Below are 13176 nucleotides of genomic sequence, written 5' to 3'. Positions count from 1 at the left end.
CAAGTGGAGGATAGACACATATAAATTATATATAACAACAACATCAGCAAACATGGTTGACAAGCAGATTTTCCAGTTATCTCCATTCTTTTTGGCTATAATTTTGATACTATACTTAGCCAACACACATATTCCTTTGTAAACTCCCTAGTGTATTGAAAGACCGTTCACACCATGTTAAATGTCTTTCATTTTCTGGCTCTTGGTACAAGCTATTCTTGATCAATTTTGAAAACCCTGTAAGTATGTTTATTTGCAACATTACACTTTATGCAGTGAGAGGTTTTCCGTGAGCAGTCTAACAGATTATCTCCAGCATTCATACAGCTGTGTAACGAACACAATTTACAGAATCTCGGTTTATAATGAAAAAAATGATCAATTAGCACCAAGCAAGGTCAACATGTTGTGAGGCTCATGCTGGAATGATCCAGGAGCATGATCCCGGGAGCCCAATGTTCCCGCTCCTGCCCAGGAGGCCACTCTCCTTGATGATGCCGGGACAAGGGATTCTTCCGACCACTTGCAGCTGGGAGACAGTGGCACACAGTATGAGAGGGAGAGTTGGAGAAAAAAGTCAATAGGGGAAAGTAAAGAAGAAACAGAAAGGGAGAGGGGAGGGAGTTGCCTGAAATGAGGACAATTGTCATTCTAATTTCATGTCGGGTAATTTTTTTTTCAACCTGTGAGGTTAGTTTGGCTCTGAAAATAAATTTGGATAAATGAGGATTTCTGATTTATTTCAGATAACTTCATTTATCCAAAATGTTAACATTTTTTTTTGGATCAATGAGGATTTTGGAGAATCCAATTTTGAATAATCAGAATTGTACTGTACTTATTTTTATAGATAAAATATTTGTCCTGCATATGTATTATTTGTCTGTATGTGTGTTATATCTGGTTGTGTGTCTGCATGTTTTGCACTGAGGACTGGAAATGCTGTTTTGTCAGATTGTACTTGTACAATCAGATTGGCAATAAACTTGACTTGTCTTGACTCATGTATCTTCTGCCTGTTGGAAGAGGGGAGAAGACAGTGTGTCAAAGTAGGATACGTCCTTTAATATGTTGACAGCTTTTCTGAGACAGTGGGAGGTATGGACAGAAATGATGGAGGAGACATTTGTTTGCGTGGTGGCCTGAGGTGCTTCCACAGCTCCCTGAAGTTTCTTGTGGTCTTGGGCAGAGTAGCATCCATTACCAAGCATTCAGAAAGGATACTTGCTATGGCACATCTGTAAAAATTGGTAAGAGACTTCAGGGACATGCCAAATTTCAATAGGCTTCTGAGGAAATGAATTATTGGACAATCAGCAACCTCAAAATAATTCCCCCAATCTTGCGTCCTCTTACGCCTAAAACTTTAGTTATGCCTTTGTTGTGTTGTGATTCCACAGTCCATTGCTTGTCTGGTTTGCTTCCCACCTTGCACTGTACACAACCTTCAGCTTATTAGACCTTCAGTTGTCCGAAATGACACCCTCTCCTGTCCCTGCATTACCCTTTACTTGTTGACCTTCATTGACTGACAGTGAAGGAACTCTTTGTTTTTGCATTTTCATCCTTGTTTCCAAACCTCTCAGTATCTTTTTAAAATATTTTTTATTGAGTTTAACATATAGATACTACATACAAAGTTTTTAATGTAACAAAGGACAGGTCATATATACATATAGATAGATGAAAAACATAACTACATTGAACTATCCCTTGACCTGAACAAAGGGAAACCTCTCAATATCAAATTCCATTCTGATATGAATTTCCTGAAATATAACCCTCCATCTTTATGTGAATAATATGGAATATCCACAAAGCAATTTATTCTATTGTGAATGCATTTTTTTACATCTTCATCATGCTTTGTTTATATTAATGATATATTGGTCTTGTTTATTTAAAGTACTGTATAATGATTTATCCTTCAAGGACAAAAAGAGCTAACATAATGAGGAACTGTATCCAAATTCTATTTATATAGGCCTTCATTGTGCAACCTATTATTTATGATTGCATTTGTATAAAGGGACAATGTATCTTTTTATTACCATATCATTTTTATGTCAGTCATAAAGAAATTCAGGTGCTATTTACTATAACTTTGCTTTATGAGCGCCATGATGTTCTGGTTCTTTAACTTAATATACAATATACCTTGGTGCATGGTCGATGGACAATTAATAAGAATGTGCGTGAAGATTTTTTTTTAGCAAGTAATGCTGAAATCTCAGGTGCTCATAAAAGTCTTTTCACTGTCAATAGTTATAGCTCAAAGGTGAGAATGTGTAGCAGCCAAGTGAACTCTTTCTCCATAAGAAATTAGTCCAGGAGCGTCAATCATGAATTATGTAAGGATGAAGTGTTCAGAGGGGACCCCACAGGATGTCCATGGAACTATTGATTTTTCTGGCTACATTTCACTGAGATTCTTTTGGTCAGGAAAATTGAGCAGCACAGCTTTTTAAAAAAAAAAGCCTTATTTGATCCTTTTTCAGTGATCCTACTCCTCAGAGCAGGATCAACATTTGGTTTGGAAGAGAAAGTTGTGATAAAATAGATGCAGACAGAATAAATTTGATTTTCTACATGGTCTTTTCTCACACTCAACTTTTTAATGTTATCTTTACTTAAATGCAATTAAGAATGACGTGAGACCCAGAGAGGCTGATGCCTGGACCTTTTGCTGTTTGATAATATTCATTCCGTAAAGCTAGGTCATAATTTTAGGTTTATTCTTTCATTACTTTTCTCACATCAGGCTGCAGCATGAGTTTTGAGTATTAAATTCTCATTCAGAGACATTATTAGTGTGGCGTGTAAATTGTTCATGGTAAACAACATTGCATGCTCTAAATTTTATTCAAACGGATTCTTTTGTCTGGTGGCTTTTTAAAAAAAAGTTACAGCTAATCCTACAGCATTAAAGCTTCTAAAACATAATCATGCCAGAGCTTTAAAGAGAAATGATAACATTGCCATATCCCTCTACTAGTTAGCATGCAGGTTAAGCAGCTCCTGTTTTAATCTTAGGTAAAATACTTCTAATATGGCAGAAATGCAGGGATTTTATACAGAGTATGAAAATAAATGAATGGGTTCCTGGCAATGTTTACAGGTTATTTTTTTGCACTACCAATTAGTGGTAATTCTGCCACACCACAGGATAAAGGAATCTCAGGGTTGTATGTGATGTGATGTATGTACTCTGACAAAAAATCTGAAATTCGGATACTTTTTTTAGACCTGATGCCCAGCCTATAGTTATTGTCCCTTTATTTATAATATGTTACTGCAACATGTGAGTCCTGGTGTTACATTGAAACAGGCTTTGAAATCAAAGAGATCAAATGACTGAAGGGTGTTGGAGCCAGGGCCCATTTTGGCTATGGAACAGCAAGTGTAGAAATCTCCAAAAAAAAACCAGACAGACATATCATTCAAGTTTATTATCATCTGACTACATATACAACTGGATGAAAAGTATTTCTCCAGACCACAATGCGCACACACACAATGTACACAGCATATAATAATCATATCTATACTTAAAGATATAATATAAAATGAAAAAGTCTAAATATTTTGGAATAATTTACTTGGTTACAGGATAAAGATATAGATACGCAAACTCCATGAAGAAATATACACATTCATTATTTTTTTTAAAATTAGACATAGCACGGTAACAGGCCCTTCTGGCCCACAAGCTCCTGCTGCCTTAAATACCCAAATTAACCTACAAGGTGGATGGAAACTGAGCACCCAGAGGAAACACAGGCAGACACTGGGAGAATGTACAAACTTCTTACAGTCAGTGCTGGATTTGGACTGTAATAATGTTGTTGCGTAATGCTCAGGTTGTTGCATATTTTGGCTGGGAGTGCATTTTCTAACAAAAGACAAGTCAACCTTCAATTACTTTGAAGCTAATACTCTTTGCCTGCAGCTGTTTCCACAGAGGAAGCCCGGACCTAGCCGAGTGGTTCACATCTGTAATCTTCCTGAAGGAAGCTGCACTGAGAGTGACGTCATTAATCTTGGACTTCCATTTGGGAAAGTGACAAACTACATTCTCATGAGAGCCACAAACCAGGTATAACCATTATGATCTCCATTTTTAATTTCAAAATTTATCCTTGCAAACTCTAAAAACATACGTAGGCTCTTTAAAAAGAGTACTAAGGCTTAGCTTCAAGAATTTCTTCTAAAGTCACACCAGGGCCACTTTATAATTGTTTCTTTAGAAAGTTTGTAGCGTAGCAAGTGGTCTGTTCCTCCATGCAAGCATCATCTAACACCAATAACAGTTTCAAAAGCACCTTGTATTCCATCTCCAACCTAACAGCATCAATATTGACCTCCAATTTCCAGTAGCCTCCTTCTCCGTACCTTTTTCTAGTTTCCGCACGCCCCTCAACAACGCTTTCCCTTATTTATCTGCCCTCTTTCCTCATCTCTTTCCCTCCCCGATCCTCCCTACCTGCCTATCACCTCCACCTCTTGCCTTCCTTCCTCCTATCAGAGGGTGCCTTTCTCAGCCTTCTGCCCCTTTCCCCTGTCTCCTCAGTTGCTTTCTATACTTCTCACCTACATTTGCCTATCAAACTCCACCCCCCCCCCCCCCCTTTTCATTTTAGGCGATTGCCCGCTTCTAGATCTTCCTGATGTAGGGGTTTCCAGCCCGAAGCATTGAGTATCTATTGTTTTGCACGGATGCTGCCTGACCTGCTGAGTTCCTCCAGAACGTTGTGTGGGGGTCTGGTTTTCCAGCATCTGTGTACCTTGTTTACCATCTTCTATTCCTTTCTTCCCTTTCTAGCTTTTACATGAACTTTCTACTTTCATACCATTGGAAGGTGAATAGCATCACATTTAATGTTATCCCCTTGAAGCATTCCAAGAAGTATAATGACAGAAAGTGCCTTAAAGTTTCGGCCAGTCAGGCAGTATCTGCATAAAGATAGACAGATAACATGTCATTCAACAACATTTCTTCACAACTGATAAAAAATAAAATAAGTCTCAGTGATAGAGAAGTGAGTGGGACAAATGGAATTACTGTGATAGGATAAAGTGTGAAAGCTGTTAAGTGTTTAAGCTCCTTTGTGTAATGCATTGTTAATGTGTTGAATTTGGGATTGTGTTGCAAGATTGAAGGTAGGTGTAAGAATAATAGGGTAGCATTTCTGGTTGATTTTAACTTCCCTCCTGTTGACTGAGTCACCCATGGTGCAAAGGATTTGGATGGGGTGAAATTTATTGTGTGCCCACAAAGTCTTCCTAAATCAACATATTGACGGCTCTCCAAAGAGACACTGGACCCTTCTTGGTGAAAAGATAGGGCAAATAACTGATGTGACAATGTGGAAGCACTTTGGGACCAGTGATCATAACTGTGTTCGTATTAAGCTACTTGTAGGGTAAGATAGGACTGTGCCACAAGTTTGGGTTCAGAATTGGGGCAAGGCTGATTTTGGAGGTACGGCAGGAATTCAGGATTCATTTATTGTCACATGATCATTTGTAAAGTGAAATATACATCATATATGGCAGGTTTTGACTGCCATAAAGCATGAAGGTTGTCATGAGTATTGCCTGGCTCCCCTAACAATAAATCAAAGAGAACCAAAAGAGAGCCCCTTCAGAGTTACTGAGTGTTGGTGGATTTACCTCCAGCCTCTGGAGCCACGCAGACTCCTGTTCGATCCATCAGCAACCCGAGCTTCAGGTCCAAACCTCCGACACAATCAGGAAGCCTTCAGCGCCTGAGCTCCTTCAGAAGCCCTTCTTGCCCTCAGCACCTTCTTGATTCCTGGCTCCGATATCTGGCCCCCATGAGCCAGTCTCCAGCAGGTCCCCAGTCTGCATGTCGCCCGCAGCCTGTGTGGGTCCCTCAGCCACTGAGCCTCACACTGGACCACCGCCGTGGTCACCATCCTGCAGGGTCATCGCCTCTGCTTTTCCTTGCAGGGGGAAAGGATGTTTGCAAGTAAGGGGACAGCTAGAAAGTGGGAAACCTTTAATGGAGAGATAGCAGGAGTTCAGGCACAGCATGTTCCTATGAGGGTGAAGGACAGGGCTGATGAGTTTACGGAGCACTGGTTGATGAGAGAGACCGAAGCTCTGGTCAGAAAACCAAAGTATGTCAGATTTAAACAGTCCTGACCAAACTAATATAAGAGACGTGGGAGTGTTTGAGGAAAATTGTGGTGGGGGTTGGTGGGGGGGGGGGGTTGTGGGGTGGCGAAAAATGGACATGAGATGGAACTGATGGGCAGAATAAAGGAAAATCCCTAGAGATTCTGCAGGTGTATTAAGAGTAAAAGGGTGGCTATGGAGTGAATTGATCCCATTAAAGATCACCATGACTGTCTTTGTATAGAGCCATAGGAGTAGGTGAGATTTTGATTGAATAATCACTCTCACCTCTTTAACATTTTACTTTAATAAAATTTTGATCCACATAGATTCCAGGATTTGATAACCATATCCCTTCCCCAGAATAATTTCTTGAATCCTTTGAAGAATTACATTTTCATTTTTTTAAAGCAGATAATTCTGACGCATTTTATTTTAAACACTGCTGCTCAGAATGTGTGGGATGACCTGAGCTGGTTTATCTCCCGTCACTGTTTGTTTGGCTTTTTCCTGACCTGTGAGTCGGTAAACCTTCTTAATGGTTAAGGGAGGCAAATGATTATTGGAGAATTATTGAGCATCAGTCTGCGATGCGACTCTGTTCGGCTTACCACTTCCAGACTGCTGTATCCTTTTTATTTGCAGGCCTTTCTGGAAATGGCATATCCTGAGGCAGCCCAGGCCATGGTACAGTTTTATCAGCATAAGCCCCCTGCCATTGATGAACAACAGCTACTTGTTCGCATGTCTAAACAGTACAAGGAACTCAAGTTGAAGGTGAGGTTACAATGAAGTGAGTGAAGGTGTCCAGTATAAAGAGAATCCAAATGCAATCTGACCAGCCTAATGCGCAATAAAGACAATTGAAAGATTATTGAGTCTTGGGGACTTCCAAGCATGGAAACATCCCTCAACATATATCATGCAGTTTAAAACTTAAGGCATGAGTTGGTTGACATACTCCTTGATTCGGTGTAACGTGTGCTCTAATGGAAACAGGGAGTCGTAAAACATTTACTCAAATTTGGAGTTTGCGGAGAAGCTTTTTGAATGACGGAATGCAAAAGTGTAAATGATAAATTGTTAAAAAGGGGTAAGACCATAAGGCATAGCAGCAGAAATTAGTTATTCAGCCCACTGAGTTCTGCCCCACCATTTCATCATAAGCTGATCCATTTTCCCTCTCAACCTTCTCCCCATAACATTGGATGCCCTGGCCTTGATGCCTTAAATACACCCAATGACCTTCTACCTATTTAAAAAAAATAACCTGCCCATTTTTTTTTCCTCTACCTCTGTGCATGACTGCACACTTTCTGACATTCTGACTTCTTTGCTCATTCTCCTAATCTATCCAAGTCCTTCTGTGGCCCCCCTGTTTCCACAACACTACCTGCTCCTCCACCTACTTTTGTATCATCTGAAAACATGGCCACAAAGCCATTCATTTCATAATCCAAATCATTAACTTACAACTTAAAAAGAAGTGGCCCAACTCCGACCCCAGTGGAACACTACTAGCAACTGGCTAGCAACTACTAGCCAACCAGAATATGATCCCCGTATTCAGATCTCTGCTTCCTGCCAATCAATCAGTGCTCTACCCAGGCTAGTATGTATCTTGTTATATCATGGAGTCTTATCTTGTTAAGTAGCCTCATGCGCGACATCTTGTCAAAAGCCTCTGTAAATCCAAATGCACAGCATCCACTGCATCTCCTTTATCCTGCCTGCTTGTCACTTCTTCAAAGATTCCAATAGGTTTGCCAAGCAAGATTTTCCCTTAAGGGCACCACGCTGGCTTTGGCCTACTTATCACATTCCTCCAAGTACCCTGTAACGTCATTCTTGACAATCGATCCCAACATCTTCCCAACCACTAACATCAGGCTAACCGGTCTCTGATTTCCTTTCTGCTGCTTCCCTCCCTTCTTGAATCATGGGGTGACATTGCGATTTTACAGTCCTCTGGGACCATACCAGAACATATTGATTCCTGAAAGATCATTACCAATGCCTCCACAATCTTCTATCTTCCCATTAAGTTCAAAACCTGAGGGAACATCCAACTGGTCCAAGAGACTTTTCCACCCTTAGAACATTCAGCTTTCTGAGCACCTTCTCCCTTAACTGCACTCACTTCCCTTTCCTGATACCCTTGGATATTCAGCACACTGCTAAAGTCTTAGACAGATGCAAAATACTCATTTGGCCCTCTGCCATCTCCTTGTCTCCCATTATTATTTCTTCAGCATCATTTTTCAAATGGCCCTATATCTACTCTCTCCTCTCTTACTCTTTATATACTTGAAGGTGCTTTTTGTTTCCTCTTTGACATTATTTGCTAGCCTACTTTCATACTTGATCTTTTCCCTCTTATGAGTTTTTTTAGTTACCTTCAGCAAGTATTTGAAAACTTCCCAAACTTCTATCTTCCCATTAATTTTTGCTTTCTTGTGTGCCCTCTCTTTAGCATTTATGTTGGCTTTGACTTCCCTTGTTGGCCCCAGTTGTGACATTTTCCCATTTGAATATTTCCTCTTTTTTTTGGTATTTATCCTCCACCTTCCTCTTTTCTTGCAGAAATCCTATCCATTGCTGCTCTGCTGTCTTCCCTACTAGTGTCCCCTTCCAATCTACTTTGACCAGTTTGTGTCTCGTGCCACTGTTGTTCCTTTTATTCCACTGAAAGACTAAAGCATCTAACTTTAATTTCTCCTTGTTAAATTTGAAATTGAATTCAATCATATTGTGATCACTGCCCCCTAATTGTTCCTTCACTCTAAGCCCTTTATTCACCTCTGGTGCAATACTCAACACCCAATTCAGTACAGCCTAGTGGACTCATCAACAAGCTACTCTTAAAAAGCCATCTCCTAGGCTTTCTACACATTCTCTTTTTTTGAGATCCAGTTCCAACCTGGTTTTCCCAATCCCCTGTGTGCCCTTCTGACACACCTTTTCTATTTTCTCTGTTGCCCACATCCTAGCTACTGTTTATGTGGCAATAGAGTCTTTTTTTAACCTTGCCATTTCTTAAATCAACCCACAATGGTTCTATATCTTCTGATCCTTTGTCACTTTCAAATGATTTAATGTTTGCACTCCACAACAGCTCACCACCTTCTGTTCTCCAGGACCAATCTCCCCTTGTTCAAAAGTAGAAAAGCCTGTGGCATATTGGGAACCTCACTAGTTTCCTGTAAAACTCCACCCTCCCAAAAATAACATAGCCAGGCTAATGATGTGGGGAGTTAAAAAGGATGAAATGTGCATGGATCAGTGCCTTGGAATTTTTGAGTGTCCTAGAATTTGATGATAGAAGGTGTTCATCATCCTCCGTCTCCTAAAAGGTGGATCATGTTAATTCAAGTTTGAACTCCCAGCCTTCCACAGAGGACAGAAGTGCTTTTTCATTTGTGTTACACTTCCAGCACTTAAATCATGAAAATAAACAACTTGATAACTAGTAGCTATGGGAGTCCATGGCTAGATCAAATCTTGCATTAATGGTTGATCAAGTTTGTGGAGAAATCTGGCAAGCAGAGGGCTTAATCTGTTGTCCTCTTAATAACTTAAATTCTCAAGTCAGAAACCATGGCAGTAGTATTAATATTTTCCAATGTTATTCACCCAGTTAAAGTACTGTCCGCCAGTACATTCACCAGTACAGTCCGCCAGTACAGGGTAAATAAAGGCATCCTGTTGACTTTTCATTGGTTGTCTTGGCACTCAATATGATTTCTTTGTTAATACAGGCACTGACAACTGTTTGAGCAAAATGTAATTCAGGAAGAGGCACTGAACCATAGTAGTGAAACATGCAAGTCTGCAGATGCTGTGATTGTAATAAAAACACATAAATGCTGGAGGATTTCAATTCCCTGACCTATTTCCTTGTAGACATGTTTGTCAATGGGTCTCATGCATCGCTAGACTCAGACCGCCCCCAAATTGGAGGAACAACATCTTATCTTCCAACCAGGGACCCTCCAACCAGATGACATTGGCATCAACTTCTTTGGACTCTCTTTCTCTTTCCCCCCCCCTTTTTTACCACCTTTCACAGGGTCAAAGGGCATTTTTATAGTGTAACGTCGCCTTGAAGGCATCTCAACAAAAAGAAAAAAAAAGTTGAACTTTTTTATGGAGGAGGCCTACGAGACGGATCCAGCATTGCTTTCTTGCTGAGCAGTGTCTGGAGCTGTCTTCTGGAACTGCGGTAGGCAGGGTGAGTGGTGCAGTCCCGTCGCACCATGCACCAAGAAGGGAAAGCAGCCTATATCCAAAATGGCGACAGAAGAGCAGGTAAGATCGCTGGTGGAGATCTGCTCAAGGAGTTTTGGGACTCGAGCAGACCTCCTGCTCGATTTTAAAATCCCACTCTGGGTCACAGGCTGACGACATCATCGAGATGTCATCAGCCCGCCCCTTTGCAGCCACTTCAGTGGCATTGCCTTTGTGGAGGTGGTGGAGTGGACTTGCTCCATCTCTGATTTTATCTCCCTAGGTAGATTCTCTTGAATCTGCCTTCGGAGCTTTCATCCAGGTAAGTTAAGTAATGTATAGGTGGAGAATATTAGTCTTTACATTCACATTTTTTTAAACTATTAAAAAAAAAGGCCTAAAATCAATCCTCCTCCCCCAATCAATTCTCACCTTTCCTCTCTCCTGTTCTCTTATCATATCCAATTAATACCTTTTTCTTCTGTTGGTCTGTCTCCTCATCCCATTCTTCCCTTTTCTCCAGCCTTTTGACACAGACACCTGTCTTTTTTTTTTGCTCATACCTTGAGGAGGGCTCAGGCCTGAAACACCGGTAATCTATCTTTACCTCCAATGGGCCTTTCTAGACCGGCTGAGTTCCTCAAGCATCTCTGTGTATTTCTCTGCGGAGCTGGATTTTTTTTTTTGTTAAAGTTCATGAATTGGTGTTTTGGCAGAACTCTGGCTGGTGTAATGTCACATCAGAGTACCTCAGGACCAAATAACAGTTGGCCGTTCAGCACCCCAAAACTATTTCACCAATCATTATTTCTCAACCTGTCGGTCAGTGCATTTGTGATAGGTGAGTTTTAGCAAAGGCAAATAATAAACAAGTCATAAGTAAAACGAGCTCCCTACTGCCCAGATGGATCTGATAATAACATAGATTATATTACACCACCAATACCGACTTTCCCAATTCACCCCCTCCCCTAGTCTCTCTCTTTTCCTTCTCCTCCTGTCTCCCTTCTTCCAGTTCCCCAACCACTTCCCTTCTCTGATCAGAGGGCTACCTTCCTTAGCCCTCCGCACACTCCCCCTTTGTCCTTCTCTTCTACCCTCCCACCTGTATACACCTATGACCTGTTCGTCTATGTTCTTGCCCCTTCCCCTACACCCTCCCACCCCCTCCTTTTTATTCACCTGATTTTTGACACTCCTGAAGATGGGCTTAAAATGCCGATTGCCTTTTACTTTCTATGAATGTTGAATGACCTGCCAAGTTTCTTCAGCACTAGTCCCCAGCATCTGCAGATTTTCCTCTTTTACCTTTATGAAATCAGTGGTAATTGGTGAATGGTCGCAAAATAAACCAATTATACTTTTCTGCGTCATCATCTGTGTGACACATTTTAAAAGGTTATTGATTAGGATTTCACACTTCCAGGGAAAATAATATTTCTGTAACCTTCCCTTGCAGTGAATGTGACTTCTGCATTAAAGAATGTGTTTGCGTATGAACCTGGAGCCTTATTGTCCATTTTATAAGTTTGGTATCTCAGAGGGAATTGGAGAATGATTCAGTTAAAGGCAGTACAATTGAATTTGTGTTCTTTGACTTCTCATCAGAAACCAGGAAAGAATGTCGATTCAATCGTCAGTGATATTAATTCTCAAAAGGAAAGGGAGATGCAGAAACATTTGGACAGGTAACATAATAGAGAGATATATATTATGAAGAGAGTAACAGCATTATAAACATGATCAATTTGACTGTTGATTTACTTTTTCTTTAAATAGCTTTGCACCTCTGCTCTAAGCAGCCACATCTTTCTCGTAATGAGGTGACCAGAACTTAACATGATATTGCAAGTGGGGTCGACCAAGCTGATATATAGCTGTAACATTACCTCTCAACTCTTGAACTCAAACCCATGGTTAACAAAGACAAACATTCCATATGCCTTCTTTACAACACTATCAACCTGTTCAGCAGCTCTGAGTGTCTTTTGGACACAATCCCAAGATCTCTCAGTTGATCCACTCTGCTCATACTTCCCCACAACATTATATTTTGGGCATTTTTTAACCTTTCATAATATATACCGTACTCGGGTCTGAGTCCATGGGTAAACCTTTATACCAGTATGAACCAGCTGGTTATTGAGTATAACCTTTACACCAGTATGAACACCAATATGAACCAGCTGGTGGTTGAGTATAAAGTCAGTTCACAAAAACTGGGACACAGAATCCAAAGGATTAATAAAACTTTTTATTTGGTGATTTTAGTGATTTAAAAAAATATATATTTTCTGTTTAATCTTCCTGCCACCAACCTTCACACATATATGTTTTTATTCATTACAATTTACATTAGCTTTAACGTTTATATATAACTATGGATGGGTTGGCCCACCACTTCAATTTTTTTTTCTCATTACAATGCATGTTCAGTAAAATCCCTGTTATCTGAATTAAAGCTTCGGAAAATATCACAGAAAATAAATGGGTACAAAATACAGAAGTTTAAAATTGGCACCCCCAAGTAGTCACACAACAAGAAATCTCAAGCAACTGGCAAATTCACTTATGTGACATCTACCAATCCCTATAGGTGCCAGTTTTACTGTATTCTGTGTATTTGAAGGAACCCCTTACAAATCTATCTCTGCTTCTTGATTGACTGATCCCCTATTTAATTTGCATGTAACTTTAACCAGTTCTGCTTTCATGTCTTCATACCTGCCCCTGTTAAATTTTAATACAGTGGTCCTGGACCCATTCTTTTCTTTTTCAAACTGAGCATAATGTCTAATTATATTATAA

General features: G+C 40.2%; 1 protein-coding gene across 7 annotated transcripts in view; it reads left to right on the top strand.

Moving 5' to 3' along the window:
- rbm20 (RNA binding motif protein 20) overlaps positions 1–13176 on the top strand; it is a 183592-nt gene that overhangs the window by 142701 nt on the left and 27715 nt on the right. For all 7 annotated transcript variants that reach the window (XM_069900081.1, XM_069900078.1, XM_069900080.1 and 4 more), the window contains 3 exons: positions 3950–4096; positions 6787–6918; positions 11977–12056. In XM_069900081.1, coding sequence (XP_069756182.1) covers positions 3950–4096; positions 6787–6918; positions 11977–12056 — 359 coding nt within the window. The remainder of the gene's footprint in view (positions 1–3949; positions 4097–6786; positions 6919–11976; positions 12057–13176) is intronic.

Source organism: Narcine bancroftii, chromosome 10, assembly GCF_036971445.1.
Source record: "Narcine bancroftii isolate sNarBan1 chromosome 10, sNarBan1.hap1, whole genome shotgun sequence".
NCBI classification, from domain to species: domain Eukaryota; kingdom Metazoa; phylum Chordata; class Chondrichthyes; order Torpediniformes; family Narcinidae; genus Narcine; species Narcine bancroftii.
Note: the sequence above shows the minus strand (reverse complement) of the source record. Positions and strands in the feature narration are given on the sequence as shown.